We start from the raw sequence: 14,814 nt of genomic DNA, 5'->3' as shown, positions 1-14,814 counted from the left end.
CTGCTCTGTCCGGGTCCCGCAGCCTGTGCCCCAGGCCTGCCCTGCCCTGCCCTGCCCCAGGCTCTCAAATCCCACCTTGGCTCCTTCCTCTGTCACACACTGCCACCACTGTGTCACCTTGAGTTCTTGGGGACTCTGAGCCTCTAGGCAGGCAGCTAGGCTCTGGCAGGGAGCCAGGAACCTGCCCTGGTGTGTGTGTGGGGGTCTCAGGCCAGATGTCCATCCCCTACTCTCCCAACCAGGGGATCTGCAGCTCAGAGAGACGTCCCAGCCCACCTGCTGTGGTGGGCAGGCATGGGAAGACGCAGCAGCTTCCATGGGAAAGTCGGGCACCCAGAGTAGGGAGGACAAAGGCTGGTAAGTCCTGCTGTGGGACCTCCATGGAGGCAGCGCTGCCACTGCTGCGGCTCTGGGATGCCCACCTCCTGGCTGGGCTGTGGCAGGACCCCTTGCTGCCCCACCAGGCAGGGACCAGCCCTCCTGTTAGGTTCAGATGCTCGCTTCTGTCCCCATCCCCCATCCTTCCCCATCCCCCCTTTCCTTCCACTAAACGTGCACTTTAGGGTGGGGGAGGGACATGCCATTCCAGGAGCTGGACCAGCATTTTCTATACATCCTCACAGGAAGCCACGGGGCAGGTGCTCTTCTGCCCATTTCAAAGATGAAGTATCTGAGACTCAGAGAGGTACAGCAAACTGTCAAAAGTTGCACAGCTGGATAGTGGTGGAGCTGGGACTTGAACCCTGGACCCTGTGACCCTAAAGGGCCACATCAGTATCTGTGCCCTATGGCCCCGAGCACCCTCCATTCTGAGAAACGTTTGTTGAGTGAATAAAGTAGAAAGCCCCAAATCACAGCAGCTCCCAGGAGGGACTGACATCACTGCTCATCCCACCAAACACACTCACTCAGGCTGAGGTCCAGCCCTCCTTCCCCGTGGGTCTCTCGCCGTCCTACTCACCTTCCCCTAAGTCTCCAGCCACACAGCACTCACCCTCGCCCATACACCTGCCTCCCTCGTAGCCACCCTTCAGCACAGTGGCACCTGTACAAGCCCTCAGGCTGCGCCGGCGTCTTTTCCGGGCTTCCCGAGCCCCAGGCTTCCCTCTGCGAAAGTTCCAAACACACCATGGCTCTGTGTCTTCTGACCAGCCTGCCCCATCAGACTGAGTGTCCCAGAGGGGGGAGGCTGAGTATTATTATTATTATTATTGTTATTATTATTATTATTATTTTGAGATGGAGTTTCGCTCTTGTTGCCCAGGCTGGAGTGCAATGGGACGATCTTGGCTCACTGCAACCTGCGCCTCCTGGGTTCAAGTGCTTCTCCTCTCTCAGCCTCCTGAGTAGCTGGGATTACAGGCATGCGCCACAATGCCTGGCTAATTTTTTTGTATTTTTAGTAGAGATGGGGTTTCTCCATGTTGGTCCGGCTGGTCTCAAACTCCTGACCTCAGGTGATCCACAAGCCTTGGCCTCCCAAGGTGCTGGGATTACAGGCATGAGTCACTGCGCCTGGCCGAGGCTGTGTCTTTGTGGCAGTTGCCCCCCAGTGTTACTGGGCTCTCAATGCACGCTCAAAGTCACTGAAGGGACTCTAAAAATTTGAAAAATACAAAAAGGATGGAAGAAGAAACAAACCACCAGAGAAATTACTGCTCCCCATCTCGGCACATTTCATCTAGGTCTTTTTTCTGTCTGTCTGTGTGTTTGTGGGACACCACTGTGAGCATCCTAAGAACACAAGCCTGCTCCTGCCTGCCTCCCTCGCATGAATAAATGCTGCATTTGCAGAATGGACCTGGGGTGGCCCCACGTATCTCCTGAGGCCTAGGAGAGTGGGGAGTCACTCAGGGTCACTCGGCTACAAGGGGAGAGGCTCAGACCTGGAGGCCAGTGCTCCTGACCCCCCAAGGCACTGACTCCCATGGCAGTGTCTTTCAAGGCCCCAGAAATCTTAATTTTCCACTGTCCAGCTGACCATCCATCATCCCAGGCTTCCTCCTGTCCCCTAACGCAGGTGCCCTGATGTCTGTCGCTCACTCGTGCTCTCAATTCATTGAATGCTGCTGGGGTCCCACTCTGTGCCAGCCCCCAGCTGAGCCCTGGGACCCAGAGATGAATCACACAGAGCAGCCCCAGCCTGTCGGGGAGACCTGGGAACAGGGCAGAGAAGCTCTGTATGACAAGCGCTGGCCCAAAGGCATGAGCAGAGCCCAGGGTGAGATGGCACTGAGGGGGGCCGTGGGTCCGCCCGGCCTGCGGTGAACAGGAGGCAGCCAGGAAGACTTTCTAGAGAAGGATGCCTTCCAGCAGCGGCTTAAAGAACTAGCAGGCAGGGCGCGGTGGCTCACACCTGTAATCCCAGCACTTTGCGGGGCAGAGGCGGGTGGATCACCTGAGGTCGGGAGTTCGAGACCAGCCTGGCCAACATGGTGAAACTCCATCTCCACTAAAAATACAAAAGTAAGCCAGGTGTGGTGGCGGGCGCCTGTAATCCCAGCTACTTGGGAGGCTGAGGCAGAAGAATTGCTGGAGGCAGAGGCTGCAGTGAGCTGAGATTGCGCCATCACACTCCAGCCTGAACAAGAGTGAAACGCCATCTCAAAAAAAAAAAAAAAAAAAGAGCCAGCAGAAGCCCAGCAGGTGAAGGACGACAAAAAAAATCAGACTAGGTGCAGGAACGGCAGGAGGAAGGCCCAGAGGAGAGAAGGCTGAGAGGGAGCAGGAAGAGACTGCGTGTCCGGGCAGGTGGTGAGCGGGTGCAACAAGGGCCCAGCCAGGACTGGGCATTGGAGATGACCCGACCACTCACAGGGTTCCCATCAAGAGCCTGCATGCAGCCTGCTCCCTCTCACAGCTGCTGCACACGTGACTCTGGGTACCAGCACTTCCCTTCAGAACTCTAAGCACCTTAGGCAAAACTTCCACCTTAAAACCAGCTGGTCCTTGAGGCCCCCAGCACCAGCTCCCGGTTATTTCCTGGATGAGCCAATGCAAAGCCTGCCAGGGCCTCTCTGGAAACTGGAGCCGGTGCAAAGGCTGATCCGTGCCCACAAGCTTTGGTGGATGTGAGGCCGTGAGAAAGAAAAAGGACACAGGTGTGATCCTTGCTTGCTCAGAGAAAAAGCCAAGTTTATCCTGAATTCACAAATTAAAGACTGAGGCTCAGAGAGGTGAAGCAACCTGTCCAAGGTCACACAGCATGTGAGCAGGCCCAGGCACTGAGCCCACCCCTCTGACTCCCCTCACCATGGTATAAGCTCCCCTAGGGAAGGTCCATCTGACACGTCCCCCGCTGGTCCCTGGAGCCTTGAGCGCTGGCCCATGGCCAGGGCACCCAGAATGTTTTTTATGAATGAGTGAACAAAAGAATCTGAACCCCCTGCCCTTTGTCCCACCCCATGCAGCAGTAGGAAGAAGCCATCTGCTACTGTTTTTTGTTATTGCTGCTACTCTAAAAATCGAAAGCACAAACCCGAAGTCACAGCACTGTGTCACATCAGGGCGGACAGACACCCTAGTCCTGATTCAGGGCTGAAACGGAGTGGGGCTCCTCCGGGGCAGGGGCACACAGCAGGGTCTTGGAGTCAGACAGACCAGGGCCAAACCTCCGCTCGGCCGCTAAGGGCTGTGAGACCCGACACGCCGCACCCCCTCTCCACGCCCAGGCGTCCCCACCGCTAAAACCAGACACAAAGAGTGCCTACCTTGCTGGGTGCCGAGAGGACTCAGGAGGTGGGATGCTGCCAGGGTGGGCACAGGTGGAATCCCAGCCCACGGGTCTCCTCTGCCCTGCGACCTTGGCTGAGGTCTGCACCCTCCTGGGGGTGAGCTCTGAAACCCTGCTCAGCACTAAGCACGCTGGATGCCTGGCCTTGGGGGCAGCCGAATGGCTTACACATTAGGAGGTGTTCACATGGCCAAAGGGCAGAGGGGGCCCAGGAGCTTGAGGGCAGGTGGCTCACTGGGCTCCCCCATGACTCAGCAGAACTCAGGCTGCAGGCTCGGGTGGGAGCTGCCCCCGACTGCACCCTGTGCAGGGAAGCCCAGCTGCTGGCTGATAAATATTTTATCACTGCTCACAGAGCAGTCCCCAGGAAGGCGCCTGCATCCTCCAAGCCCACAGAGCACCCCTTCCTGCCCGGACAGAAGGAACTGGCCAGGTCCAAGGTGCAGGGTGGGGTCAGGAGCCCAGACAGCTCATTCCTGCCCTGCCGACTTCAGGTAAGCTCAGCACACGCCCCTGAGCCCCACCCACACTCCACTCCGCCCTATGTTGGGTGCTGGGCTCCGACTGCTATGCCCCTTGGACAGCCCCCCTCCTCCTCTTCACCCCGCCTAGAACACCAACCCTCGGCCTGTTGGCCCAGTCAAACCCCCCATCCTGCTGGCCCAGGGCCATTGCCGCCTCCTTTAGGAAGCATTCCTGGATCCTCCATTTCTGCTGTGTGACTGTGGGGAGGGCCATCACACTCTCTGAGCCAGTTTTTTCTTTTTCCTTTTCTTTTCTTCTCTTCTCTTTTCTTTCTTTCTTTCTTTCTTTTTTTTTTTTTTTTTGAGACAGGGTCTCACTCTGTTGCCCAGGCTGAAAAGCAGTGGCGCAATCACAGCTCACTGCAGCCTTGACCTCCCAGGCTCAGGTGATCCTCCCACCTCAGCCTCCCGAGTAGCTAAGACCACAAGTGCATGCCACTATGCCCGGCTGACTCATTTTTTTTGTACTTTTAATAGAGACTGGGTCTTGCTATGTTGCCCAGGTTTGGCTTAAACTCCTGGGCCCAAGTGATCTACCCGCCTTGACCTCCTAAAGTGCTGGGGTTACTGACATGAGCCACTGCGCCCAGCCTTCTTTTTTTGTTTTTGATTTTTCTTTTTCTTTTCACTTTCCCAGGTTCAGTAACTTGCCCATCTGAGCCAGTTTCTACAACGGAGCTAAGGATCCCCGCTCATGGGGGACAAAATGAGATTGTGCCAATCAAGTTCTCCCAGCACCTCACCCACACAGAGACTCATTCTATTTGGGGGAAACCGAACATCAGGAATCAAATCATAAACATGACTGAGCGTGGCTAGGAGTGGGGCACAGGATTGCAGAGAATCTGGCTCCTGTCTGCAAGGATCCACAATTTAATTAGGATATGTGACCTAAATAATAACAATAATAATAACAACAGCAACAGTAACAACAGCCACCGAGTTTTAGGCCCCACCACATGCCAGACACTTCACATCCCATCTCCTCGTTTACTCCTCCCAGAACCCCTAGGATGTGGGTTGCTTCTTGCTCCCATTTGACAGCAGAGCAGGAAACTGAGATGCAGGGAGGGTGAGAGCCCTGCCTGGGGTCACACGGCTTTCCACATCATTGTGCATGTGGAGGCCCCACTGAAAGGCGGGCTCCAAGACAAATGACAGAACAGCCATGGGACAGATACTGTGCAGCTGCTGAAAACTCAGTGTGACTGCTCACGAGCTCCTGGGCTGCTTAGGGACAGGAAAGATGCTCACGATATTATATCGAGTGAAAAAAGCAGAACAGGCCAGATGTGGTGGCTCATGCCTGTAATCCCAGCACTTTGGGAGGCCAAGGCAGGAGGACAGTTTGAGCCCAGGAGTTCAAAACCAGCCTGGGCAACGTGGCAAAACCCCATTTCTTTCTTTCTTTTTTTTCTTTTTTTTTGAGACAGCGTCTTGCTCTGTCACCTGGGCTGGAGTGCAGTGGCGAGATCTCGGCTCACTGCAACCTCTGGCTCCCGGGTTCATGCCATTCTCCTGCCTCAGCCTCCTGAGTAGCTGGGACTACAGGCGACTCCCACCACGCCCGGCTAATTTTTTTGTATTTTTAGTAGAGAAGGGGTTTCACCGTGTTAGCCAGGATGGTCTCCATCTCCTGATCTCGTGATCCACCCGCCTCGGCCTCCCAAAGTGCTGGGATTACAGGCGTGAGCCACCGCACACGGCCTCTTTCTTTCTTTTTTTCTTTTTTTTTGAGACAGCGTCTTGCTCTGTCACCTGGGCTGGAGTGCAGTGGCGAGATCTCGGCTCACTGCAACCTCTGCCTCCCAGGTTCAAGCAATTCTCCTGCCTCAGCCTTCTGAGTAGCTGGGATTACAGGTGTATGCCACCATGCCCGGCTAATTTTTGTATTTTCTAGTAGAGACTGGGTTTCACCATGTTGGCCAGGCTGGTCTTGAACTATTTTTTTTTCTTTTTTTTTTAGACGGAGTCTCTCTCTGTCGCCCAGGCTGGAGTGCAGTGGCGGTCTTGGCTCACTGCAACCTCCGCCTCCCGGGTTCACGCCATTCTCCTGCCTCAGCCTCCCTAGTAGCTGGGACTACAGGCTCCTGCCGCCATGCCCGGCTAATTTTTGTATTTTTAGTGGAGACGGGGTTTCACCGTGTTAGCCAGGGTGGTCTCGATCTCCTGACCTCGTGATCCGCCCGCCTCAGCCTCCCAAAGTGCTGGGATTACAGGCGTGAGCCACCGTACCTGGCCTGGTCTTGAACTCTTGACCTCAGGCGATCCACCCATCTCGGCCTCCCAAAGTGCTGGGGTTACAGGCATGAGCCACCGTGCCCAGCTGCAAAACCTCATTTCCACACACAAAAAAATAAAAAATAAAAATAAACCCAAAAAACCAAAAACCAAAAACAAATGAAAACACTGGCAGGGTGTGGTGGTGCGTGCCTGTGGTCCCAGCTACCCGGAATGCGGTGATTGTGCCACTGCACTCCAGCCTGGGCAAAAGAGCAAGGCACTGTCTAAAAAAAAAAAAAGAAAAGAAAACAAGAAAAAAGCAGGATACAGAACCGTAGAGCTGTAGGTGTGGTGCCGCTATGCAACAGGACTTCCACCTCAGAACAAATTGACTGGAAATGAATATGTTTAGGGAGAAAGGCTGCAGGCAGAATCAGAGCCCGTTCTCCAGACTCTGTCCAATATGGCGATGTTGGTTTTATATTTAAAATTTCCCTTAGAAAGAGGATTTGTCCACCCCAAGGCTTTTTGAGCAGCTACTGTCTGTCCTCTTTGTTGAGCATTTTTCTCCTCTCTCAGCCTCAGGTTTGGCCTGTGGAAGGCATGAAGCAGAACGTGGGCCCACCCTCTCCCAGCCGTGGGGAGATCTCCCGGCCCCTCCACCACAGCAAAGCCAAAGCCACGCTCAGGATCTTCTCCCTGTCTTCCCTTTCCACGTGGGGTCTATTTACCAAGGACCATCAACGCCACCTACCCAAGCCCTAGACTAACAGTTATAGGGGCTTAGAGAGTAGTGAGCTCCCCGTTACTGAGAATAATCAAGTAGGGAGCCACACGTCTATCCACCAAGAAGTGGCCACAACGGATGGCTTTCTGTTCGTCTAAATCAGACCCAAATGCCTCACCAGTGGGTGACCTTGGACAAGATACTGATATCTTTCTATCCTACCCTCCTGGTCTGTACAATGGGATGATGACGGAACAGTGAACGCGGAGGCCCTTCAGAGGGTTAAAAGACGGCAAGTAGGTAAACTTCTAAGACGCTGTCCAGTGCCTCCCAAGAGCTGCCTATGCATTGGCCATTATTATTTGGCAGCTTTAGCCTACTCACCCCAGGAGCTATGCAGGGCAGAAATCAAAATTCCTGTTTCACAGATTAGAAAACTGAGGCACGGAGAGTAACACCCTCAGACTCAAAGGGGCTGTAAGCAGTGGAACCAGGGCCAGAACTCGGGTCTTCTGGCACTAAGTGGGGGCTATGCCTCCAGGCTAGGTCCTCTCTCCCTTCATGTCTCTGGCCTGGATTCTCTTCTGGGCACTAGGTGGATTGCTTTTGCTGGGGAAACTGCTTTTGCAACCCAGTGAAGGCCTTTAACCAACCCAGCAGATGGCACAGAAAGCACAGCCTTAAGAACCTTCCAGAAAATGAGCAGGACTCATGCTGGGGTCAGAGGAGCCCGCCATGGTGGTTCCTGATGGCAAGGCTCTGTGGCGGTATTTCCTGACCCTCGCGCATGCTGTGTAGTGGGGTGGAGCATGCAGACCCAGGTTTGAGTCCCAGCCGTGCCCCCTTGCTATGGCTCTGGGCAGTCACTTGGTCTCCCTGAGCCTCAGTTTGCCCATCTGTCAATTGGGCAGGGCCACGCCCACCTCGTGGGCTGGCTGGGAGGAGTAGGTGAGACAGTGCCTGGGAAGGTCTATGCACAGGGGCTGGCTGGCAGGACAGGAGCTCAGAAGATGGCAGGCAGCCCCTCCCTTCCAGAGGGTAGCCCACGCTTGGGAGTCAGAACTCAGGACAGCAATGCCCTCTGTGCCGAGACAAATACATGTGTTTTCTTGACATCTTTTATTTTATTTATTTATTTAGAGACGGTGTCTTGCTCTGTCTTGCCCAGGCTGGAGTGCAGGCACGTGATCTCAGCTCACTACAGCCTCTGCCTCCTGGGTTCAAGCAATTCTCTTGTCTCAGCCTCCCGAGTAGCTGGGACTACAGGTGTGTGCCACCACGCCTGGCTAATTTTGTATTTTTAATAGAGATGGGGTTTCACCATGCTGGCCAGCCTGCTCTCGAACTCCTGACCCCAGGTGATCCACCTGCCTCAACCTCCCAAACTGCTGGGATTACAGGGATGAGCCACCGTGCCCGGCCATCTTGACATCTTTTAAACAAGAACTTGGCCCTTCCCCATCCCCACTTGCCCCAGCATGTGGGTATCCGTGTAACACAACAGCAAACTCCATCTCTGTCCCTACTCCTCTGGGGCAGGGGACAGAAGGGCACAGGCATCAGTTGAGGGCTTCCTTGGGCCAGGCCCAGAGTGAGCACTGTATTTATCTCATTTCCTGTACCCTTAGGGCCACCGCAACATTAACATTAATACCAATACCACGGCTGATGCCAAGGCAGGGTTATCACAGGATCACGACACTACAAGACCACAGCACTACAAGACTATGCACCACAAGGCTATGTCACTAGACATCAGTATAGCAAGACCACGTGGCTACAGAATGACATCACTACTTTACACAACTCACAGGGAACAGTCCTAACTGGGACTGTTCAAGCACCTGGCATGAAGTTGCTTTACTCTCACAGCAGCCTACAGCCTAGAGTGCGGCAGGAATCACTATTTCATTGATGAAGAAGTGGAGGTAGACAGAGGTTAAGTAACTTGCCAAGACCTCCTGAGAGGTGGGACAGGATTTGAACCCAGGCAGCTGGCTCCAGAACCCACCCCCTCAGTCGCCTAAGCTGTTTATTCCAACCTGCACCTTGCAATGAGAGAACTGAAGCTCAGGGAGCTTAGGCAATTTTCCCAGCTTTAGTCAGGGCAGGTGGCCCTGACTCTGGGATCCCTAACCTTTCCCCTCTCCCTGGCTTCTGAAGGCTCCTCCTGCTGGGCCACCAGAAGCTGAGGGTCTGAGGATCTGCAGCCAAGCCTCTGGGTAGCAGCAGCACCAGGGCTGCTCTCCGAGACGGAGGGTTTCTGAAGTCACCGAGAAATATGCTCACCAGACTTCCAAGCCCCCGTGCCACCACGTGCTCCCCAGCAAGATTCAATTTTAAGACATAAGAAAAAAGAGAGATGTGGTTAAAATAAAAAATGAGGGCTGTCTTGTCACCAAGAAGCCACCTCTTTGTTCAGCTAAACCATGTCTTCATAATGGCCCAAGATTCTGATTCACATTTCTTGCCTCTAATCTAAGAGATGGCTGGTCCTGTTCAGCACTGGCCCCCTGCGGCCCCGCTCTGGGCTTCAGGATGAGGGTCTTGAAGCAGGATGCCCTGACCCTGCTGTTTGAGCCTGTGGGCGACCCACACTGCCATCTGACCCAGATAGCACCACATTCACACAGCATCAGTAGCCTGTCTGTTTCTGCGTGGGTCTTTCTATCTTGAGGGGCCCTCCTTGCCATCTGTGGGGCCTGGGGAAGGTCTTCATGAATGAGTAAATGAATGAATGAATGAATGACTCCCCTCCTCTACGGGAGTCTCATGAGAGCTCTGTTCTTCTCACACATGTCCCAGAAGACGGTTTTGTTCACATCCACAAATGTCCACAACTTGCGGCACCCGGAGAGGGGCTGGTGTTCCTCTTTCCTTCTCATCACCCGCCCCTCCTGGTGTCTGCGCCCCTGACTTACTGGGCGTGAGCAGGAAAGCTGGCACCACACCGCGCTGCCCGCCTCTGCCAGGCAGTTCTGTGTTACCGTCCCCAGGCCTTTTAAGCCATCCCTTAGAAACAAAAAACCCATTAGCTCACAAATGTTTCTGCACAGGCTGCTTTCCCTGCTGGTGAGGAATTAAGTCCATGCAAGTATCCCCATCGCCACCCAGCCAAGACACAGAAGTGCCAGCCCTTCCCACGGCCGATCCACCCACACCATGGTGTGCTTGCGATGTGGGGCACCACACTTCTTTGGACCTCCCTGACTGCCCCTGTGGGTGGATGAGTGGGGGTAATATGATGATCGCCAGTTTTCAGGTGAGTAACCCAAGGACCAGAGAAGGAAAGTGACTTGTCCAGGGCCACACAGCCAGCCAGTGCTGGAGCTGGGATCCTGACTCAGGCCTGCCGGACTTCACAGCAATCCCCGCCCCACGATTTAAACAAAGGGCTCAGAATCCCAGACTGTTTGGCAGGAAAGGTCCCTGGGGAGGCCATAACCTCCTCTGACTGCTGGGGGACTTGGGCTCCAAGAGGGGAGCGGCTTGCCCAGGGACACAGCAAAGTTGTAGACCCCAGGATGGGCCCTTCTTGGTCCTCTTCGCTGTCCGCCAGCCGGAGGAAGGTAGATGACTTTGTCCCCCTCATCCGATGTTACCACCAAGTGGTGCTCACACCTGAATGTGCATTAGAATGACGATGGGGGACTTACAAAATGCAGATTTCTGGTGCCCCCTTACCAGCTCAGGACAGGGACCAGGAATTGACATTTTATCAAGCACTGTCATCAAGGAGGATGATCTGGGGGTCCAGGACCTCACTTGGAGAGCCCCAGCTTACCCCCAGGATTCTGGAGGCTGCGCCGAGTGCAGGCCACAGGGAGGCGCCCTCCCGCCTCCAGATCCAGTCCAGGGAATGGGACTCACCACCCTCCCACCAAGAGCATCACTAATCACCTTGCAGCTAGGCCACCCCACACGGTCCTCATGGCCTCTGTCCACAGATGTCACTCCCACCCATGCCACTGGTAGGGAAGTGGAGGCCGCTTGGAGGAAGTGACCCAGTCGCTGGGACCACATCTTGTGACCTTTGGACGTGGGACCCTCCCCCAGCCTTCTACCTTGGCTCTGGTGGAAAAAATCTTAGAAAGCGTCAGGCTCTGCTTATGGGAACAGGGTCTAGAAATCCATCTGATTAGGTCAGAGGCGCAGACCCGTGGCCAGGCAGACCTGCCCAGTGTCCCCACCTGCCAAGGGATGGTGTGGGTGTCTCCCCAGGTTCTGACCTTACAGACCGCTAAGCGCTCCAGCCCTGGAGCCTCTGCCCCGGGATCTGCCTGCTGCCTCCACCTGCCCCCACCCACTCTGCAGGGCCAGCTACCAGCCAGGAAGTGGCTGGAGGCCCAGGCCAGAGGCCAGAGCGGTGGGGGCCACAGGCTGAGCCAGGACAGGGCTCAGAAAGGAAGGGTCCTCCATCCTCGACCATCTTTGTTTGCCCTATTAGGGGGAGCAATGGCGAGGGAGGGGAGAGCTGCCACGGGGAGAGAGCGGTGTCGGGGAAGGAGATGGGGACACGGGGCGGCTGGACGGAGACCCACCCACAGAGACGCGGACAAACTCAGAGATAGAGGGAAGGGGGCGGGGCGGGGGGCGAGCGAGAGAGGCTGGGAGAGAACGAGCTCGGGAGGTCCCGGGAGGCTGGGGTGGGAGAGGCTGGACCTTCACCCAGGGGGGCCGCCCCTGCCCCGCAGATTCCGTCCGACCCCTACCCCACCCTAGGGCCCCGCAGTCGGCGTCGCGCGCGCGCGCACCTACGCGCGCACACACATGCGCGCGCCGCTCCGCCGGCACCGCCCCGGGGCCCCCCTTTCCGCAGGGTCGCGCGTGCCGCCCCCCAACCCCAGCCACCCGGTCCCCTCTCCGGCCGGGCCTCCGGACCCGTAGCCGCCGCTCACCTCGGTCCCCGCGCCGCCGCCGCCGCTGCCACCGCGCAGAGCCAGAGCCGGAGCCGGAGCCCGGGGCCGGGGGAGGGGGCCGCGGAGGCCCCGCCCCGCCCCGCTCCGCCGCGTCCCGCCCCTCGGGCCCGCGCGGGGGCGCCCGCAGCCGCCGCAGCCCCCAGGGACTCGGGGCGCTGCAGGGAAGACTCGCCTAAGTGCGGCAAGCGGGTCCGCGGGCACGCCCACCCGGGTCCGCCGGAGCTGGGGGCTGGCGCTTGGGCCCCCTCCCGGCCTCCGCCCCTGAGCACTGCGCAGGCTGTGGGCGGCGCCCGCCGGGGCAGGGGGCGTCCCGGGTCACCCGGCGGCCCGGATCGGCCCGTGACGCCCTCACCCCACCCCTCGGCGGGCCGCAAACGTCCAGAGAGCGCCCCCTCCCCAAGCCCCGACCTGAGCGGGGCGCTAGAAGCCGGGAGGACAAATCAGACGGTCAGACTCAGTCCCTGTCCCGGGGATCGGGGTCCAGCCGCGGGCGGAGCGGGGAGGGAGGGGAAGACGAATGGGCCTGGCACCAAAAACAGCCCAGGGCTGTGGTTCTCAAAGTGTGGCCTCCGTTAGTGCAGAGTCCCTGGCCTCTCACCCCGGACCTACAGAAGCAAAACTCGGGGTTGGGCCCCCTATTTTAACAAGCCCTCTGGGTGGTTCCAGAGTTCAGTAAAGTTTGAGAAGAACTGCCCTGGTGGAAACATCCAGCACCCCACATCCTGCACCCCACAACCCACATCCCACACCCCAGTGTCTCGAAAAGGGCTTCTTTTCACTCTTCACTTAAACAGCCTCACCCTGTTTAAGTACCTCTCCGTTGATACGTGGCTGTGGTGGGGGCAGTGGGCGGGGAGCAGTGGTGTCTGTCCCAGGAATCCCCGAAAGGATTGACAGTCAGTGCCCGGTAGAAGCCAAAAGTCCTGTGCCAGAGGCCAGGCTGTGGGCGTTCGGGTGGTGATGGTTATGGTTATTGTGTTTTGGTGTAGTGATTGTTTTAATGTTTTAGAATGCAATTGTGCAAATATTTGTGTCCATATTCAGTTGTAAAGCTTTTTTTTCCCCTTCCATCATTGTGCTTGTTTGACGCTAAGCCACTCAACCCCCAGAAACAGTGTTGACATGAGGCAGATCAGATGGCCGGCCTTCCTGGTGACCAGATTCCAGGACAGCAAGCATCCCGGCCAGACCCCAGGTACTCTAATGGGGTCCATAGGGCCCTGGGAGTGAGCAGCTCTGCCTGAACGGCAGGATGGGGCATCCCAGAGGGAGGTGAGGGCATCTGGACAGAGGGGCCTAAAGTGTCTGGGTGGCATCTAGACTGGGCAGACAGTGCCTGGATCGAGTACTGGGGTGGGGCTGGAAACGGCCCCAGAGGTGCCAGAAGGAGGTGGAGCTGTTCTGAGCCCTGTGCTGCCAAGAGGGATGTCCTGGCCTTGGAGGGACCTTTGAGGTCATCTAATCCAGCCTCTTGGTGTGTGACCACCAGGACCTCCCCCTCTTCTAATTAAACTTTCTTTCTTTCTTTTTTTCTTGAGACCGAGTCTCGCTCTGTTACCCAGGCTGGAGTGCAGTGGTGCCATCTTGGCTCATTGCAACCTCTGCCTCCTGATTTCGAGTGGTTCTCCTGCTTCAGCCTCCTGAGTAGCTGGGGCTAGAGGCGCCTGCCACCATGCCCGACTAATTTTTGTATTTTTAGTAGAGACAGGGTTTCACTATGTTGGCCAGGCTGGTCTCAAACTCCTGACCTCAGGTGATCCACCCGCCTGGGCCTCCCAAAATCCTGGGATTACAGGCGTGAGCCACCACGCCCAGCCTAAACTTTCTTATTTTGAGATAATTGTAGATTCACATGCAGTTATAAGAAATAATAGAGATGTCTTGGACCCAGTTTTCTCCACTGGTAAAATCTTGCAAAATTATACTACAATATCACAACCAGGATATTGACATAGATGCCATCAAGGTACAGAACATTCCATCAGCAAAGGACCCCCCCGTGGACTTTTTATGTGCTTGTCTCCCTCCCTCCTCCCTCCTGGCAAGCACTTATCTGTTCTCCATTTCTGTAATTTTATCGTTTCAAGCATGTTATATAAATGCAGTCATACAGTATGTTACCTTTTGAGATTGCTTTTTTCACTCAGCATAAATCCCTGAAGATTCTTCCAGGTTGCTTTGTGTTTCAGTAGTTTGTTCGTTGCTATTGTGGAGTGGTCAGCATTCCATGGAATGGGTGCATCATAATTCGTTTAGCCATTCACTTGTCGAAGACTATCTGGGTTGATTGCCAGTTTGGGGCTATTACCAATAAAGCTGCTATAAACATTTGTGTACAGGTTTTTGTGTGAACATAAGTTTTCATTTGTCTGGGAAGAGTGCCCAGGAGTGTAATTGCTGGGTCGTATGGGAGTTGCATGTTTAGATTTTTAAGAAACTGCCAAAATGTTTTCCAGAGTGACTGTACCACTTTGCCTTCCCAGCAGCAAAGCTTGAGTGATCCAGTTTCTCTGCATCCCTACCAGCATTTTGTCTTGTCCCTGTGTTTTATTTTTGCCATGCTGATAGGTGTGTAGTGAGATCTCATGGTTTTAATTTGCCTTCCTCTAACGACTATTGATGTTAAAGATTCAAAACGATCTTGAGAGCTTATTTACCATCTGTAAATCCTATGAGTGGTAGGTCTGT

At 55.5% G+C, this 14,814-nt stretch overlaps 1 protein-coding gene across 4 annotated transcripts in view; it reads right to left on the bottom strand.

Moving 5' to 3' along the window:
• The window catches only part of PRR5 (proline rich 5), a 69,322-nt gene extending 57,055 nt beyond the window's left edge, over positions 1-12,267 (bottom strand). For 2 of the 4 annotated variants that reach the window (XM_003317296.5, XM_063807691.1), the window contains exon 1: positions 3,711-3,866. Coding sequence is in view for 1 of the 4 variants with exons in the window: in XM_009438576.5 (XP_009436851.1) it covers positions 1,046-1,131 (86 nt within the window). In the remaining 3 variants the exon portion in view is untranslated. Of the gene's footprint in view, positions 1-1,045; positions 1,184-3,710; positions 3,867-12,105 lie in introns of those variants that run through there. The other 2 variants (XM_054675650.2, XM_009438576.5) reach the window with 2 other exon arrangements.
• Positions 12,268-14,814: the final 2,547 nt, after the last annotated feature.

The sequence above is a fragment of the Pan troglodytes genome, chromosome 23 (genome assembly GCF_028858775.2).
Source record: "Pan troglodytes isolate AG18354 chromosome 23, NHGRI_mPanTro3-v2.0_pri, whole genome shotgun sequence".
Lineage (NCBI taxonomy): Eukaryota > Metazoa > Chordata > Mammalia > Primates > Hominidae > Pan > Pan troglodytes.
This window is presented reverse-complemented; position numbering and strand designations above follow the sequence as displayed.